Source organism: Lissotriton helveticus, chromosome 7 (assembly GCF_964261635.1).
Source record: "Lissotriton helveticus chromosome 7, aLisHel1.1, whole genome shotgun sequence".
NCBI lineage: Eukaryota > Metazoa > Chordata > Amphibia > Caudata > Salamandridae > Lissotriton > Lissotriton helveticus.
In genome coordinates this window covers 1,367,279,153-1,367,299,049 of record NC_136068.1, presented here as the reverse complement: position 1 = coordinate 1,367,299,049, position 19,897 = coordinate 1,367,279,153, and the positions used below count along the sequence as shown (strand labels likewise).

Here is a 19,897-nt window from a genome sequence, read left to right as displayed (position 1 = left end):
CTATTGACTTGGTAAGAGTATTCTGCATCATTCAGAAACTCTGTCCATCACCACCCCCCTTTTCCAAAATCGGTTTTATCCACACTATGTGTGGGAGGGTATACTCAGACGTGAGTCCCTTTCTCATTGCACCATCAGGATTCAAGCATGCCGGGCCGAAGAAGGCTGTGATGCCAGAAACCGGTCCCCGGACGCTTGTTTCCTTCCCAGTATAAGAATTGGCTTGGTAGTTTGGTTTGCCCTGTTCCCATCATGCACTGGGACAGGAACAGACTAATTTGCATACAGCCAGGTTCTGAGCTGGGATGGTGCAGTGAGCTAAAAAACGGTGATGGATTAAAACCATGATCTATTGACTTGGTAAGAGTATTCTGCATCATTCAGAAACTCTGTCCATCACCACCCCCCTTTTCCAAAATCGGTTTTATCCACACTATGTGTGGGAGGGTATACTCAGACGTGAGTCCCTTGCTCATTGCACCATCAGGATTCAAGCAAGCCGGGCCGAAGAAGGCTGTGATGCCAGAAACCGGTCCCCGGAAGCTTGTTTCCTTCCCAGTATAAGAATTGGCTTGGTAGTTTGGTTTGCCCTGTTCCCATCATGCACTGGGACAGGAACAGAGTAATTTGCATATAGCCAGGTTCTGAGCTGGGATGGTGCAGTGAGCTAAAAAATGGTGATGGATTAAAACCATGATCTATTGACTTGGTAAGAGTATTCTGCATCATTCAGAAACTCTGTCCATCACCACTCCCCTTTTCCAAAAAACATGTAGAAATAATATCAGGATACTTGGGGTCCCTGAGAAGGCGGAGGGGCCAGCAACTGACCTCTTTGTCGAAACACTTATCCGCGACTATATGAAACCAAAGACCCATTGCACATTTTTTACAGTAGAAAGAGCGCACCAGATTCCTGGAGGTAGGCTGAAACCGGGTGCCCTCCCCCCCCCAGGCCCCTATTGGTGAGACTTCTACATTTTAGGGATCAAGATATCATATTACAAACTGCCCACACGACTCTGCCAAATAAGTTTGACAACAGCAGGGTCACCTTCTACCCTGACTTTACGATCACAGTCCAGAAAAAAAGGAGGACCTTTTTGGAGGTTAAGAGGCATCTGCGTGATAAGGGTATCCAATACTCAATGTCATTCCCAGCGAAGCTTAGAGTCGAGGCGGAGGGAAGGTCCTGGTTTTTTGAAACGCAGGAATTAGTGGTAGATTGGCTGCAGGGATAGAAACCGGCAAGGGATCACAATCCAAGAAAAGGAAAAGATCACTTCTCGAACACTATACCTCTACAACAAGGCAGGTGGAACGATCCCTCATCAAAGGAGACCGAGGCGACTGGCACACATGGCTGAGGGACAGGCAGACTCAACGCCACAGCTCGACTTAATTGCACCAGAATGATGAGTGACTCTATCAAACTAAAACTGATGAGTGATTCAGACATGAGGATACATTGATGGGTGGGGTGGGGACCGGGGAGTCCCCCTGGGGCCTCCCCCTAACATTACCTTTAGTTAGTTACACATAAGGCGACAGGCACTCTGCATAGTTGGGGACATGGGCAGTTTCAAGCCCAGAGTGCAGGAGAGCGGGGAGGGGGGTAATGGGGGTTTTGTAATTGTTATAGTGTTTGTTTGCTACAGATTCAAATACAGTGGACAGGGACACAAGCAGGACAATGGGTGGGGAGCAGGTTCAGTGGAACTAATTGACTATGGTCAGCACCCTTGGTTAAATAAGTTCGGCGTGGGGACAGGGTTGGAAGCCACACTCGATGGGGAGTAAGGAACAGTGCCATGGACACCATAGGCGAGAACATATTCAGGCTCCTGTCCTGGAATGTTAATGGGTTGCGAGATAAACTCAAGAGAGGGATCATATTGTAGTTCATTAAACGACATGCCCCCGAGGTTGTGCTACTCCAGGCCCTAGCTAGATGAGGCTATCAATTAGCAGCACACTCTGGGTTCACCACGGGTTCGCGGGGAGTGGGTATAATGAAGAAACAGTATTTCCCCATGACATTAGACCATGTCTGCACCGATAACTTGGGGCGATTCACGGTGGTATCTGGAAAGTGGGAGGGCGAAGTAATCACCACAATTTAAATGTACTCAACGCCAGGATTGCAAGAAGCTGCATTCAGAGACCTGGGGAAAGTAATGCTAACGTTCCCCAGTGGGAAATTAGTAATAGGGGGATACCTTAACTCTGTGATGTTGGGGAGATTAGATTGTTATCCACCAAGGTATATAGCTCCATCAGGGCGGCAGCTCCCACATTTTCTACATGCCATGTGTTGACTGTCTTTTTACTTTCCCTTCCCACCCATTCACTGTTTTAGTTTTAATAGCCTCGAATGTTTTTACTACCATCTTTTTGTACTTCTGTATATTGCAATGATTTTAAATAATTGTGCAATAAAAAACTTTACTTACTTACTTACTTTACTTGCCATGTGTTAGAAATGGGATCTCTGGTTGGCTAAGACTTGCGCCAGAGCCAGGCAGAAACCACCACTCTAGTTAGGGAAAGGAAGTTACACTCCAAAGATAACCCCTGCTCACCCCCTTGGCAACGTGACACGAGCAGTAAGGCTGATCCCGGAGGCAATGTGTGAAGCATTTGCGCACGCATCCACCAGCAACAACATCCCAGGCCCCCCACAAAAGGAACTCCACACAAGGTTATATATAAAAATAGCCTTTGTATTACCATAAACACATTAGATCATAATCACATAATTACACTGTGGCAACTGGCACTGGGCAGTATTTACAGGGGATTATAAATACCGGGCAGGGCCACGTGGACCACTGTCAGGAATAGCACTTAGTAGAACTAGCACTTTGTAGAAATAGCACTTTGTAGGAATAGCACTTAGAACATAGGATAATTGAAGTACCAAAGAACAAGTGTAGAACACAACCAGTAACCACTGGTACAAAGGGTAGGTACACACTATGCAATCCTAACCACCTTAGGCATATATCACGCAGGGAACCATGAACTCATTAGCATAACTATACTAGGTAAAACTACCTCCTAGGCATGAAAAACACATGTAGAGGTATAGGCATAAAGGCATTGCATATTATGCATAGATCACATTAGGCAAGTAATCACATTTGCACCAAAAATCATATAACTGACCCCAGGCCAACTTGGCCTCTCAGGGGCTCACAAGCCCAATGTCCAGAATGTCTGGTCTGGCTGCGCAGGCAGCCAAAGAAGAATGCGCAACAGGCCTAAACGATGCAGCTGCCCACTAAGTGGTGGGCAGATGGGGAACGGAGCCTGGCTCGTGCCTCCTGGCTCTCCTCTGGGGCTCTCAAATAAACAATAGGGCCCAAAACAATGTGGGAGCCTTGCAGGCTCTAGATAAAGAATGCCCCCGCAATCGTTGGAGCCTCATGGGCTCGAAATAACAATGCCCCCATGGAGCCTCGTGGGCTCCGGACTAAAATGCTGCCACTAACGCTGGAGCCACAGGGCTCTGAACACCAAATGCCCCCTACACGCTGAAGCGGCCCGAAAAGGGGGGCCCGCTCTGGAGATGGGCCGGGTCAATCCGCTTGGGCCAGCCGCACTATGGAGCGCATGTAGCCCCCAAAAAGTGGCACAACACAGCCCCACTCACCGGGACCTGTGGCGGGGGCTCCTCTTTCGGCACTGCTTCCTGGAGCGGCTCTTCTCCTGGGCTGCGGGGCTCTCCCTTCACTCGGGAAGCCTCGCTGACAACAGCACTTCACTGACGGCTGGGACCTTCCTCGTCAGAGGGCGGGGCTCTCTCCAAGCATGGGAGCCCGCGCTACCTACAGCCCGCGCTTCACCCGGTCCCTCTCCTCGGGACCGGATATTCGTCCTGGAGCCCGCGAGGCTCACGGACTGCTGCAGCTGTCTTTCCTACACGTTTTCTCCAGCCCCACAGGATCAGGAAGAGAACATTTTCATGGGGTCACAGCCCATCTTTTATACACATATTCCTTTGTCTTTGGCTGCAGGGTGGGGAGAAAACCAGACGCAGCTGGTTCTGGAGCACTCTGTTGTGCTCAGCCCCTCTCCCCATTCACTGGACAGGCTAGGGACATCAGTCGCACCACAGGGGGCGGAGCCAGCATTGTGTAGGGAAGGCCCAGCCCTATTCAGGTCCCAGGTGCACTCCTCCCACCCATCTGGATGTAAATCTCTCTATTCACCACCGGGGCAGACCCATCCTGACTCCTGACCCAGGCACACAAGCCAGCTCCAGCCAATCACAAGCCAGACAGTCAATTCACGTTTATGACACAGACATGCCAACTTCTAGAAGTGGCACTTCCACACTAGACACAGTAAATCTGCACACATCATCGTGTAGCATATACTCTCACGAGTTTGCACATACCAAACTCGACCCTGCACTCCCCACGCATCAGGAACTACCATGGACACACACATTCCCGATGCATTCCTAAGGGAGGGCAGGCCAATCACAAAACATGCACTCAGAGTACGCACACACTTTACTTTGGGACACAGTGTTAAAGTGCGCAGAAGCCAAAAATAACTAACACCAGGTCACAATTAAAAGCAAAACGTTTAGGGGTGAACCTGCCAGAAGGGCCAAGTCCAACACCATGGGAGATACATCTAGAGTACACCATCCCACAGAGACACATTGTACATTTCAATCTGGAGCCCACAACAGTCTCTCGTGAATCGACTATATTCTTTCCCCCGGGTGGATCAGGTACGATATGATAAGGAGAACCGACATCTAGTGAGGGGCATATCAGACCACTCCCCAATATAGGCGCAAGTGGAGATTAGGAAAGGTCATAGTACTAGAGTGGCCCCAATTCATTCCTGGCATCTCCTAAACCCTAAGATTAAACTGAAGATTACTCAAGAAATAGATCACTATTTTAGTGAGAATGAAGGAGGTGTCCATTAAGCCCAGATCCTCTGGGAAGCCTTCAAAACAGTGATACTGGGTCATGCAGTGTCCCTGATAGCGGTAAAAAAAAATTGGAACAAAATGCTGGACTACTCCGGCTAGAAGAAGATACACTGAAATTAGAGAGTGAACTCATTATATCAGATGAACGGGATAAGACATATAGGGCCAGATGTAGGTCGGTCGGTAACGGCCGAAAATCTGTATTTTCGGCCATTACAGAGCGGTATTCAAGAATTGGTATGTAGGGGCATTATTTTACAGAATCGGTAAATTTACCGATTCGGTAAATTTACCGATTCTGTAAAATACCGAATCGGTATTTTTACCGATTCGGTAATTCCCAGATGTAGGTGGGACTCTTCTGAGTCCCAAAGGCCCTACAAATTCGGTATTTTAACACACAATCCAATTGGGTGTTAAAATACCGAATTCAGGTGTGCATGCACATGTGTGCATGCACACCTAGCCATGTGACAGACAGACATGCCCTTAGGGCATGTCTGTGTGCCACATGGCGCACATGCCTATTTTTGGGGTGCCAGAGGGTGTCAAAGTGACACCCCCTGCACCTTTGCCTAATTCGGTATTTACCGATTCTGTAATTACAGAATCGGTATTGCCCATTGATTCCTATGGGCTTCAAGGCCCATAGGAATCAATGGGCAATACCGATTCGGTATTTACAGATTTGGTAAATACCGAATCTTAAAGATTCGGTATTTACAGAATCTGTAATACCTACATCTCCCCCCTTCATATTTACCGACTCTTAAATACTGAATCGGTAAAATTCGGTATTTAAGAGTTGGTAAATATGATTTACCTACATCTGGCCCATATTCTCAATCTAAAGAAAGAAGAGTACAGGCGTGAGGCGAGAGACATGGCTAGAACATTGAATAGGCACAAGCTGGGACGTATATATGAGCTAGGGGACAAAGCAGGGACATTTTTGCCTAGCTAGACAGGAGAGAACTGGTGAGCCGGCTTGTCAGAGAGCTACTAGCGGATTCTAGGGGATTTCTTACGAATACACAAGTTATTGCGAACCAATTCGCCAAGTATTATGAACAACTGTATTCATCCAGGATCACTAGGCAAGAAAATGAAGTGAGGGAGTTGTTGTCTGAAATGTGTCTACCAGCGCTAGCGAAAGAGGATAGAACTCTGCTTGAGAGTGACCTTGCTCAGGACTAAATAGCTCAGGCCTTACGTTCTCAGACTGGGAAGGCGTTGGGCCCAAATGACCTCCCAATCGAGCTCTACAAGCTGCGGCCAGATAGAATAGCCCTCCACGTTAAGACAATGTATGAGGAGAGTCTTGAGATGGGGCTCCTCCCACAAGACCAAAGAATAGCCACTTTGGTAGTGATACATAAGGATGGAAAACCCCAAAATAGATGTGCATCATATCGACCTATTTCGCTGCTGAATGCAGAGGCCAAAATCCTGGCCAAATTGCTGGCCACCAGGATGGTCCAGGTTATTTTAGGATTGGGCCACCCTGACCAGTCGAGATTTATGCCATCAAGAAATACATCTTTAAACTTACGCAGTTTGCATGGAGTAATGGGAAGGGTTGATACCATACTACAAGAGGCGACGGTGATATCCCTGGATGCTACATGGCGTTTGACACAATAGAATGGACATATCCCTTTACCGTCCTGGAGAAGCTTGGGTTCAGTCCTAAATTTATTAGCTGGGTCCTACTCTTATATGCTGACCCCCTAGTGCAAGTTGTAGTTAACAATAAGAAAAACAGCTGTTTTCCATCTCCATAGGGGGACGCAACAGGGTTGCCTCTTGTCCTTGCTTTTATTTGTGCTCACCCTAGAGCCCCTAGCCTATTGGTTCCGGAAAGATCACATAATCCGGGGATTACGCTGGACAGAGGAGTGGGAGGATCGCATCTCGCTCTATGCAGATGACATCTTGTTGTATCTGGCCTCTTCAGAGATATCCCTACATTGAGTTCTTAACATCTTTACTAATTTCTGTACCTACTCCTGATACACTATTAATTGGTCAAAATCGCTCATATTTGTGTTAAAGGGAAGCCTGGCTGCCCTGCCTAAAGACTGCAAGGTCGCGATAGCGACAGAAGGATTTAAATATCTAGGATTGTTCATTACCAAAGATCCCAAATTGTATCACACGTCTAATTTGTTGCCGCCGCTACAGCGGCAGAGACACGACGTGGAGCACTGGAGGTCTCTACCCTTGTCGCTACTAGGCAGAGTGGCACTCTTGAAAATTATGTTGTTGCCTCGCTTCTTGTATGTCCTTCAGAATTCACCTGACTATGTACCCACATCATACTGCAGAATGGTAAAAAGTACACAGAGAACGTTGCGTTGGGGGAATAGTCCACAACGAATTTCATTCCCAAAGTTAGTAAAAGGCTGGTACGATAGGGGAATCGGGTTGCCAAATATTAAAAAATATTACTGGGCGGCACAACTAGCTGCCATTAATAATTGTATATACTGATCCCAGAATTACCCGGGATATGCTATGGATAGATGGCTCTTACCCTGTAGCAATCACACACGGGCATTGTATTCCAGGCCCATAAAATTCCATCTAACTCGCCCCTCAAAGCATTCTGTTCAGGTGTGGCATTCGATTCACAAGAGTATGGGATGGGCAAAGACCATAACACTAACCACCCCGCTGTGGGATACGGAACAATTGGGCTCCCTTTGGAGAACGAAGGGTTTTGATAAATGGGATACCATTGGGATCTCTCGGGTGGGAGATCTTTGGGAAAAAGGGAGGGTAGTACAGTTCGCGACTCCCCAGTCGAATTATGAACTGGCAGAAACTGAGAGATTCCGGAATCTGCAGGTACGACATGCTTTGCAGACAACGATCCCTAGGGGAGAGACCCCTCCTGAAGCCTCCCCTCTCAAGGACAGACTTCTGGACAGATTTATGCCAAGAAAAGCAATATCCCTGACTTACTCAAAACTGATCAATCATTCACCTGACCATCTTCCACAGGGAGAGAGACTTTGCGAGGCTGGAAGAGGAGGACTGTCAGGAAGCACTGGCATCCCCAAAGGTGGTGGCACTATCTTCTAAACTAAAATTGGTGCAGTTGAAAATATTGCGTAGGATATACATCACGGGCCATCCCTGCTCAAGATGAGATATAGAGACAACCCTAGCTGTAGAAAACTATGTGGCAGAGAGGGCACGTTCTTCCATATAATATGGGAATGCACATACATTGGTAGGTACTGGAGTGAGGTTGTCTTGTGCACGGGCGAGGTAATGGGAGAGAGAATAACATCTGAGGCCAAACGATGTCTGTTACACATATGAGAACCAACAGATTTGAGGAGTAAAGAAAGAACATGGGTGACGTTGGGTCTGATGGTCGCTAAGAGAAACATCGCAAGAAAATGGGAGACACTAGCAGTCACGATATTGGCGGAATGGGAGAGCCATATGGACTGGTGCATGTTCGGGGAGAAAACGATATATGTAACAATAGGGTGCCTGAGAAAGTGAATGCAAATATGGGGTAAATGGAATGCATACAGGGGGGATATATGTGTACCGCCCAGATTACTGTCGCAGCTCTCCTCAGACAAATCAGAACTTTAATATGCAGAATAACTTTAACCAAGAGAAGAGTTACTTATTGAAATTAACTTTTGTGTTCCACGTTAACGATCACTGTGATGCTATGTTTACAATAGCTGTGAAATCTATACTGTTGATTTTTGTAAACAATAAAAAGAACTAAAAAACCCCACTATTTTTTGCATGGAACCAACTGTTACCACCTGAACTACATGTCCAAGGGGCTTACAGGGAACATAACTCTGCTGAAAGTTACTATTACCCTCCTGTCACTCTCCTCACTTGGTGTGCTACTTCTAGCACCGGTATGAATGGGCTACTCACCCTTTTTAGGTCTCGCCTATGCAGGGCGCAAGTGCTGCTTAAGAGGGGACCTTTAGCAATCGATCACCACTTTTGCCTAAATGCATGCACGTTTTACATTGCTTTGTATTGCAATGCGTGCACGTTTGGCATTTCCCTTGCGGGAGCAAGCAGCGTCGCCATCTGTTAGTAATTATCTTCAAAACAGATGGTGCCGCTGCTCGCTCTCAAGGGAAAAGCTGTGTGTGTCTGGTCCCCATGCATGTCCCCTACACCCCACCTCCACAAGTGCGCGTCGCTTTAACATTCATGGCCGCGGTTGTTTTTCACTGTGACAGGCGAGACCGCGATGGCAGAACAACAGCATTAAATAAAATCCGCGGTCATTAAAAGACCTTCATAGATAAGATTTTTTTGTGTTTTCTGTGGTTTGCAGAATGAAAATACTAGGATTTTAGGTGCATTCCATTGCTAGAGGTCTCATTCAGGGCATCCACCCGTGGCGTCTGTCTGAGAGAGTCTAGAATCTCAATCTTTGCAGGCCACACTATCCCTTCTCCTCCCTCACCCTGCACCCCTTCGCAGTAAACAGAGCTTTGTGTAGCTTCCTTCTGCGCTTTGGAGTTCCTTTCTTGGGGGTGGGGTGTTTTGAACTGGTTTCATGTGGCCTGTCGTCAGACGGTTTTGCCACACAGCGCCATTCAGTGTGCAGCGAGAGAGCGCACCCGGGGTTCACATGCCATTCCAGGCTGACCTGCAGGCCGCCGGCTTCTTAACGGAGGTTTACAGGAGGTCACGGAAAGTGTAACATCCCTGAGGACAATGACAACATACACTGCAGTGAGTAATGCTGGGACTCTTCATTGCATACCTTCTTGTGGGTGGAGTTGATGGACTTGAGACAGCAGCTGCGCATTATCAGAGCACGTTACATTTACTTGCACGTTGCCTTCCATTTTTAACGTGTTCAGGTGTAGTGAGTCACCCGGCATCTCCCATACTCTGTAGTGAGCCACCCGGCATCTCCCATACTTTGTTGTAATCAACCTCCTGGGCCGGGCGCGGACCAGGAGGTATAAATAAAGGGTGACGTCAGGGCAGGTTAGTGATAGCACAAACAGAGCTACTGTGTTATGTTATGTTAATATGTTATGTTAATAACAACTTATAAAGCGCATGGTCACCCGTAGGTTTCATGGCGCTGAGCATGATGAGTCTCGCAGCGGAGTTACTATGCATAGGCTTGCTCAAACAGCCATGTTTTCAGAGCTTTCCTGAAGCCCAGGAGGTTGTCATAGCTCCTGAGCACCAGGGGAAGAGAATTCCAGATTCTGGGGGCTAGGTGGGAGAAGCGGCAACCTCCTTGCCGTTTCCGTTTGAAGGAGGGAATGGTTAACAGGTGCAGGTGGGCTGACCGGAGACTACGTGGGGTGCGTACTTTATGATCATGCTATTTATAAATCTGGTGCTGTTACCGTGCAAGGCCTTGAAGGCTAAGCATCCAGTCTTAAAGGCTGCCCGTTGGGCCATCGGTAGCCAGTGGAGTTTCAACAGCCCAGGTCTGGCTGACAGCCATTTAGGCTGTTTGTGGATAAGTCTGAGTGGTACTAAACCTGGCAATATTTGGCAGCCACCGGCAACCCCAGAACACGGCCTAATCCCTGCTGATGAGGGGTAAATACCCGAAACACGTGTCCAGGGATGGCGAAGATAGCGAAGATAGCAGAGAATCGAAAGAAGATGCATCGTGGAACACGAACTATACTTACCACAGTCCTTAGGGGCGATCCCGCTTGTGTGTGAGTAGTGTGCGACCCCACCCCCATTTGTAATGTGGATAAGTCTTGCTGCCAGGTTCTGGACAATTTGTAGTCGTTTTAGAAGACCAGCTTGCAGACCGAGGCAGATTGAGTTCGAGAAATCGAGCCGTGAGAGTACCAGAGCTATCACCACCTGTATGAGGGCTGAATGAGTCAGCAGGTGGGCGATTTTCTTGATTTTCCGAAGTTGGTAGAAGCTGGAGGAGATAACCGCTCCCATCTGTCCTCTGAGCGAGAGATTGGCATTGAGGGTAACCCCTAGGCTTTTCACCGAGGGGGAGGGAGTGGGCAGAAGCCCCAGTTCCGTTGGCCAGTAGTGCGGGCCCCAGCTAATCTCGCTCTTCCCAGGCAGCACTAATTCCATCTTGCCTGGGTTGAGTTTCAGGTGGTTCATGGCCATCCAGCGCTGGATATGAAGCATTGTTGCCTGAAACTCAGCCGCGGAATCAGGGGAGCCTAGTGGGAATATAAGCTGAAGATCGTCCGCGTATTTAAAAATGCTGATCTTTATGTTTTTTAACGAATGGATCAGGGGCCTGAGATATAGGTTAAACAGTAGCGGGGACAGAGAGGAGCCCTGTGGAACCCCACAAGTGGAGGTGAGCTTGGGGCGGTCAAAGTTCCGAGCCGTACTGCTTTAGTGCGATCAGCGAGAAAATATTCGATCCAGCTGAGTGCAGATCCTCGCAGGCCAGCCTGCTCGACACGGTTCAACAAGATGTTATGGTCGACCGTGTCGAACGCGGCCGACAAATCCAGAAGCACCAGAGCCTGGTGGTCACCCCTGTCTGCGTTTGCTCTGAGAGTGTCCTCAGGCTCAGTTGAGTGCGCCGGACGGAAGCCGGCTTGATTTGGCTCTAAGTAGTCAGAACGTTCGATGAAGCTGGACAGGCACCCGGCCACATGGGCCTCCAGTATTTTATCATAAACAACTAAGGAGTGACTCATTGAAAAAGGATGAAAAAAATATTTTAATTTTATTCTATTTTATTGTACCCCCCAAAAACCAAAGGTGAACCAAATTAAGAAAACAAACACAATAGGCAACTTATGTCCCTGTGTGTTTGTAAGAAAAGGGAAAGACTCGTCTTTCTCTTTGTAAAAGGACCCTCACTCACCACTAGTTGGTGACATGCTTCATCATAGGGTCCCCGCTGGGGTGGCCGAGTACCTCCCAAGCGTGCTACAACCCTGAGTTACAGCGGAGCAGGATGGTGTTGAGTGCAACAGTGCTCTAACTGAAATGTGGATCTAACTGTGAGTGCAGAGTTAAAAAATACTAGGTTGAAGCCTATACAAAAACGTTTAATAAAGGCCAACCCGTATTGGATTAAAAACAGTGTGAGCGGACAAACTAGGTTCTGTTTTAGGAAACCTGTGTCCTTAATTAAGATAAATGGTCAACATGTTTCTGCTGCTAATTATGCAATTTCGCTCAGCATTCGTCAGGACCTAAATACGATAAGAAGGTGGTCCTCCGGTGGTATGCGCGCACTAAGGCGCACCCACCCGTGAGGTTCTTAATGTGAAAAAGATGTTACTCACGGTTGTTACCTGTGAAGGCTCACTGAGATTTCACAGGAGCAAAAAATACATGGCGAGAGAAAAATGCTCTCTCCTTGGGTTCTGACGACGCGGGAAACCTTCACGCGGTGTCAATTTTGTACACACGCGACTGCCCGCTTGGTACTTACACTCTGGGTTGTCGTCAGCCCGGAAGTATTTTAGACAGGAAGGGGTGGAGAGAGATGGGGTGGTAATTAGAGGGGTTTGCGGGGTCAGACCCTGGTTTTTTTAATAAGGGGAACAACCGTCATATTCTTGAAGGCATTAGCAACCTTTCATTGGGCGAGTGACTCGTTGAGGATGGGGCGTACTTTCTGAGGCATGATGGAGAAGATGTCTTTTAAGACATGAGGTGGACAACTGTCATTAGGTGACCCAGATTTAACACAGATCATTAGCTTTAATAGTATTTTGGGACAAATAGGTGGAAGGAAATCTAGTGTGTATTGGTTACTAGATATATCTTCCAGTGGTTCCCAGCTGTCAGTGTTAGGGAGGCTGGTTTTGATGGAAGAGATTTTGTCCAGAAAAAAGTTGTTCAGGGAGTTGCAGAGCTCTTGAGTAGGGGCCTGAGTAGGCGAAGTTCTTTCGTCATTGCACAAGTCGTTCACTATCGTAAAGATTTCTTTAGATGTATTGAGGGCATTTAGTATTCTGGTAGAGAAGAAAGCCGTTTGTGTTCAAAATGGCTTTTTATACTCTCTATGGGCTGTAGAGAACTGCTCCTTGTCTTCAGAGGAGTACCTTAGTCTCCATTTTCTCTCTATTTGGCCCAGCTCGAGTTTTTGTTTTTTGAGATCGGTGGTGAACCATTTGTGGGCTTCCAAGTGGCGGGCGCAGGAGAATTTGGCGAGTGGGACGTGAGCATTGCTTGCTGACAATAGCCATTCAGAGATTTTCTCTTCCATGGAATTGACGTCAGGGCTGAAGGTGGGTAGAGAGCTTGCCAAGGTGTTGACGAAATCCGCCTTATTTAGGGATTTCCACTTCCTAATCACACCTCCGGCCATGGAAATGGGCTTATTATAACCACTGATTGTAGTTGTAAACTGTATCAAGTGGTGGTCTGACAAAATGCATGGAGTGATTATGGGCGTCGAAAGTGAGATTGTGGGACCAACTATGGTCCAAAGTGTGTCCCTTTTCGTGAGTGGGGGTGTGTAGATGCTGGGCCAGGTTCAAGTTGGAGAGAAGCCCCTGGGCCTGTGGCAGCGCAGGTGGGATGCGGCAGAGCGCAAGTGTGCACAGCAAGGTGCCTCCTCCAGCCGCGTCTTCGCCAGGGTGCGTAGGAAGGCCTGCACGCTACCACAATGAGCACCCCTCAAGCGCAGGCGGCTGCAAGGGATGGAGCAGTAGGGTGCGCAATGAGCTCCAGGATGGCAGTGAAGGCGCTTCCCCCTTCAGCCAGCTGGCAGGCCCAGGTGGCGAAAATGGATTGGCCAGTTGGAAAATTATTTTGTAGCGACCAGGGAAAAGGACAATGCGGTGAAGCGTTCCGGGATGCTACTCATGGGGGGAGATGAACTGTACGACCTTCTGCGCCCCGTCGGCGTGCCTGCTGCGGCTGTCCGCTGCGCTCCTGCAGTATGACAGGCATTTTATACTTGGCCCCACCTATAACTCCTCCTCCTTACGGCCGATTGGCTAAGGCCTAGGGATTGGAGAACGGGCAAGGGACGGCAGGTTTTAGCGGGGAAAAAATGCTACTCATGGGGGGAGATGAACTGTACGACCTGTTTCAAGAACTCCAGATACAGGAGGCCGTGAGGACCCTGGATCGGCATTTTGACCCGTAAGTCAATCCAGACTTCGAGCACTTCAAACTGCGCCAAGCGAAACGGTGGGAGGAAGAATCCATTGACATTTTCTTCGAGCGATTACGGAAGCTGGCTAGCTCCTGTGTGGGGATCGATTGGATATTTGAGACAAGAGCGCAACTGATAGTAGGGTGCAAGTCGTTGGAACTGAGCAAGATGATACTGCGACAACCTGGAATTTCGCTGGTTGACATCATAATCTTAGGGAGATCTCAGATGTGTTTCCTAACTGGCAACCAGTTCAAGGACCTTATATTAAGAGCCGAGGGAGAACCCGCTGGGATGCTGCAGAGCAGTCAGGCAGCTGTATTTTGTAAGAACTGAAGTCTTGTAAGAAGAGTATCTTTGACTGCCATCACAGGGCATTGCTGTAATCCAGGCGACTGACAACCAGCACCTGGATCAGTGTTTCCTGGCTGTGAAAGGGAGCCAAAGGAAACTCTTCTTCAGGGTGCTCATGGGGCAAACAAGTCTTTCTTACAGCAGCAACACTACTTTGCATTGTCAGTTCCTGGTCGATTTTAGTCCCTAACTTTTTCACTGAATGGCTGGGGGTTGAGTGCCTGCCCAGCTCTGCCAATCACCAGTCCGGTGACCAGCGCTGTTGTGCTTTGCCAAATAGCAAGATCTCGGTCTTCTCACTATTCAGCTGAAGACAGTTTCCAGCCATCCAGGCAGCAACATCTTTCATACAGTTTTGAAAGCGAAGTCTTGAGTCCTGATGTCCTGTCCTATAGTGATGATCAACTGCGTATTATTGCTGCGTATTATTGGCGTTCGAGATTACTTCAAAGCCATGGGATCTCACCAGTTGTGCCAGCGGAGCAACATAAATATTAAATTACATTGGGCTCGGAGATGAGCCTTGTGACAGTCCCTTTGCGTGAGGAACCTGCTGAGATTTAAACCAACACAGTGTAGTGTTTGGGGTCTGATCCTGTAGAAAGTCAGCTAACCACTGCAGGGCAATCTCTTAAACACTTATCTAATGCAGTCTGTTAATCAGAACTGAATGAGAAACAGTGTTGAAAGCCACTGAGGGGTCCAATAATACCAGGATGGCAGAGGCACCATCATCCAAAGAAAGACAAGATAGATTTGGTTACTGCTAATAGAGCAGTTTCGGTACTATGTGCTGCTCGCAATCCCGACTGGGAGAAATCCAAGACCGAATGATCATCCAGAATCGTCATTAGCTGTTTTTCACATGGCATTCAAGGATTTTTCCTAATAGTCCAAACATGGTGACGTTGGTTTTTACTTAAGACCATTTTTAACTTTGCCAATGGTTGTCAAGTAGGAAGAGGCAGATGAAAATAATGTCATAATCTAAAATGGTAAGGCTCTGTGCATCATGGCCACATGTGTAAAAGACAAAGCCACTGACAAAAGAATAACCATATGGCACAAGAATGCATGTTAATTCACAAAAATGCCTGGGGTGACTCCACATTAAATCTTGTTCCATTCCTTAGCCCCTCAAGAACCTCTCATTTGATGCTGCAGTTGGTTCTAGAGGCGGGCACTGGGAAGGGTAACCAGGCTCTTAAACTCTGGATCTGATTTAGATTTCAGAGTATGGATTGTACTCCATCAGGGCGACAGAGTTAAATTCTTTATCATCCTGACGTAGTACCCACCCTCCGAATTTATAGTTGTCTGCAAGCCCAGGGGATGGTTCTAGCCATTTACAGGAACTGCTGTAAAGATATTTCCTTTCAATTAGTTAAAAAAGTTTGATGGACTGCTTTTAATAGGTTCTTGTTTCTTCAAAAACAAAATCTCAAAGTGGGCCATTTCACCCATGGTGTGTGGTCATTTAAATGTTGTGACTATTCCATGCTAGTACGTTGTTCATGGTGATAAGGGAGAGTAGAAACTGCCCTTTACATCACTCTAAATTGAGGCAGCCGAATCACCAAACCTCCAATGGTCCTTACTCCATCGGGCTGTCAGAGGAGTCTGTCAGTGACAAATATGGAATAGGCTAATTCGCTGAGATACTTAAGGTCTGTTTAACTGTTAATCAGATTTGTGGACCTTCAGTTTGGCAGAGAGGGTACTCTGTCACCATTGGGACAGAGTACCCTCTCCACCAAACTCTAAATCAGCCCCTCTGCTTTCTGGTTCTGCCTTCGTGGCTCCAGAGAATGGGGTACGAATAACACTGACAATGGTAAAAAAGGACCGGAAGAGATATTACTACTAGTAAGACAAAATTGACGTTCAAGGGCACAAGTCAAGAGTGACAGTGGCAGCCACATATTTCAGAATTTTAAGAAAGGGGCAAATAATTATTTTGATTTGAACTTTACTTCTAGGTCTACATGCACACCATTCATTGCAAATTGTTGAGAGCTTTCTACTAACACATCACTAACCTTTCACTTGACAGTCCCTTGCTCCGGAAGCTAATCGGTTCTCCTTCAGATCAAGGCAGGTTACTGTTCCAGTGTGACCTCGAAAGAATTTCAAGCATTCCCCAGTATGATAGTCCCATTTTCTGAAGAAAGAACAAGAGCAAACAAGAGTAGCATTATCTTAATATCAACTTCATGCTACAAGAAATCAGTGATTGTTTTTCAATACTTGGATGAGTTTATTCTTTGCTAACTTGTTAGTGAAACTCACATGAGATAGAAGCTAGGAGCAAGTAACTAAAGCTTAAATGAGTTGGTCTATTTCTTCACCCTTGATAATAGGGATCGGAAACGTACACAAGTTGAGTTTTTGAACCTCAATGGAAGTGGACACTTAATGAAGTCTACTTCAGATATTCTACTGTCTTGTCCTAGAGAGCAACCGCCTATTACAAACCCTTTTTTTTTTTTAAAACAGCTCGTTATTAGTCCTGTAAAGGCCTTTTACTGAAGGTTGTACAAGGCAGCCCAATGTTTACGCATAGTTAGTCCAGTGAATAATTGAAGCTTATATGGGGTAGCCCATTATTTACTACTGGATGGTAATGGTGAGGTAGCAAAGGCTCAAAGTTATTGTCTAGGCTTTATTCCGGAGAGTAATGCCCATTGTCTAGGTTTAATTTTGGAGGGTAAAGGTCACACAGGTAGCTGGTCATACTCCACCCACTTCCCTATAAATCACTGAGTAAGGTTATTCACTTGCTTGTTTTGACAGCTTGTTTCAGGTTGTTTGTTTTAATGTTGCAGAATGAGTTTAAAATCTGACAGCATTGGAGGTTGTGCATTGTGGTACAATGTGTCTAAGAGTATTTTAAGTCATTCCCTCCACTCTGTATTTTTCTGGCTGGTGAGTGCACCCTTGGCATCACTAGTCTTTATGTGGGCTTGCCACCACTTTGGGGAGTGATGTATCATATAATGCAGAGCAACTGGGAAGATATCGTATTTGGAAATAAAATGCAGTGAAACTTCTTAATAATTTTAGTATTTTTAGAAGAAGATCTAGGGTTATCCTGTCACCCCTCAATAGTGTATGTCCAGTGATTTGCATCTCACTGTCTTGGATTTATGTTGAATCCGACAATATGAGGTGGTATCTGAACTCAACACTTGCCTACCAGACCAGCAAGATTACATAAATGTCATTCAGTCACATGTCTAAAAGTACCACATTGTAGAGGATTAAAATACAAAACAGGGACCAGCTTGCCAGTCACCTTTAGACTGGAAGGCACTAGCAGACATATGCAACATTAACATCAGTCAACTTGCTCTTCCACTAAACCTAGTCCATAGACCATAGGTATTGCTAAACTACATACCTAAAGCATGCACCACAGCAATTCTCTTACCTAATACTCAGATCATAGCTCCCGCTCACCACAAATCCTCGCTGCTCACAGATAACCACTGCTCGGATACTCCCAGCATGTCCATGAATGACAGGCGGCACTTCCTTCATTAGAGAGATGTCGTACAGTCTCACCTTGCGGTCAGCTGATCCAGAGGCTACCATTTTGCCACCATCATAATGGATAACTCTGTTCAGGTCCTCTCTGGGTGATTGCAAAAATATAAGACATTTTAGATCAGAATATTACAGGTACACACAGAAAAGAGGAGGATGTCCATCTACGTTATGTTACATCAGGGTTTTCAGAATTCTGAATGTAGTTAACCCTGAACAGTGCATTGAAGTTCTCAAAAGTTGAATCTCTACTTTTGCAATATTTCTGTAGTTTTTGTCAGAGGATTGCACATGGAACAGTGGTGATTTTTAGTAATATTTGTGTTTTTAACTATTGACAATTTTAATTCTGGGCCTTCTTTTAAAAGAATTAACACTTTTAAGAATGCAGCTGCCTTTATAAAAGGTGACAATACTTTTAGAAAATAATGAATTCATATAAATTTGACTACTGAATGCAATTAGTGATTATTTATCTATGTGGCAAAGGCCGGCGGATACTTTTTGCATCAATGCAAAACAACAAACATGTCTGTAGCTTCAGTGGTGGGCTATGTTTAATGTATGTACATGGTTTACACAGTGCATGGTTCAGTCTGTATATCAGGTTATACCAAGCTAGGTCTGTAATGCTTAGCTGTAACCTGGGACTTCTCAGTGTAAGTAATGAGGGCGGCTGTCACCCATGAATCCCACACATAATTGTTACAGTTACACCCAGTGCTCCTATCACCAGCCAGCTGTGTGTGTGAATGGATAATTATATATATATATATGTGTTTCTGTGTGGATTCATGCATATGTATGTGCAGATCCTGGGCACATGATTAAATGTATGAAGACATGAATTCCCAGGTCATATAATTACTTTGACTATGCCTTTGATGACTTAACTGTGCAATTTAAGGTTTCCCCAGTACAGAAGGCTTTACATGAGCTTGTGATGGCAGTACCAGAGAATATTAAACTGCACCATGGAATGTGACTGCAGAACGTACTCATTTTACTAAGGATGTATATTTGTTAACTATACAGGGGTATTTGATGACAGCAGTGGTGGGTGTGATAGTAGTTTATAGACATATGATGGAGTGCCTCTGCATTTAGCATGTTGCACATGTACATAAGCTTATGACTGATTTTCCTTGGGGTTGGTTGGCAGTACTTGGGTTTCAAAGCAGGTCGGTCCAAGAGGATCAATATAAAGACAGTGCATATGCCTGTAATGCATCTCCTAGCAACTGTTTGGAGGCATGGTTTGATGATTCTTGAGTAACAGCAGTGTGAAACAGGTTTGAGTAGTTGTTTTATGGGCCCAGGAAGGGTTTGTGGATGAGTGTTCATGATTCGTAATAGTCTATTGATGCCATGCTGTGAAGTAAGAGACAGTTCTGCAGAATGTCACCTGCCAACAGCAGCTGGACTTGGTTTAGAAAGAAGCCTTGATGAAGGTACAAGAATCACCGTTTCTGCACCCCAATGGCTTACTCAATTGGGTATAATATCAGGGTATGCACTCCGCTGCACTGTCTCTGTTGGCTGGTGGTTGGGTTGTGGTAGGATGTCATAACCCATGTGTTGACGAGACAGCCATTCTCACTTATTTCAGTAGTGTGGAGTCATATATTTGGTAAGAACCTAGATCTTGGTTCACAGATTGTGTTTTCTGAGATTTGATGTAAAACCGTTGAGTCGTTTTTGAGAAATTAAGGTTGACAAATATTTTTATATCTGGACGGATGTGTCTGAGGGGCACCCGTGAGAGTCTCGCGGGAACACACAATTCAAAAATTGAGTGCTTCTAGTGTCCCAGGGAGTTTTTTTTTCCTTGAGCCATCTCGCTCCCACAGGAGTCAAACTCCAGCAGGAACAATCGCTCTGATTGGCTTTTAGTAACATGAGAAAAATGTTGCTGGCAGCCATTAAAGGACCCAGGTATTTAGTCACCATTC

General features: G+C 46.2%; 1 protein-coding gene across 1 annotated transcript in view; it reads right to left on the bottom strand.

Moving 5' to 3' along the window:
• FBXW10 (F-box and WD repeat domain containing 10) overlaps positions 1-19,897 on the bottom strand; it is a 272,397-nt gene that overhangs the window by 102,865 nt on the left and 149,635 nt on the right. The window contains exons 7-8 of the mRNA XM_078650857.1: positions 17,830-18,033; positions 16,439-16,560 (exon numbers count right to left, since the gene is read on the bottom strand). Coding sequence (XP_078506983.1) covers positions 16,439-16,560; positions 17,830-18,033 — 326 coding nt within the window. The remainder of the gene's footprint in view (positions 1-16,438; positions 16,561-17,829; positions 18,034-19,897) is intronic.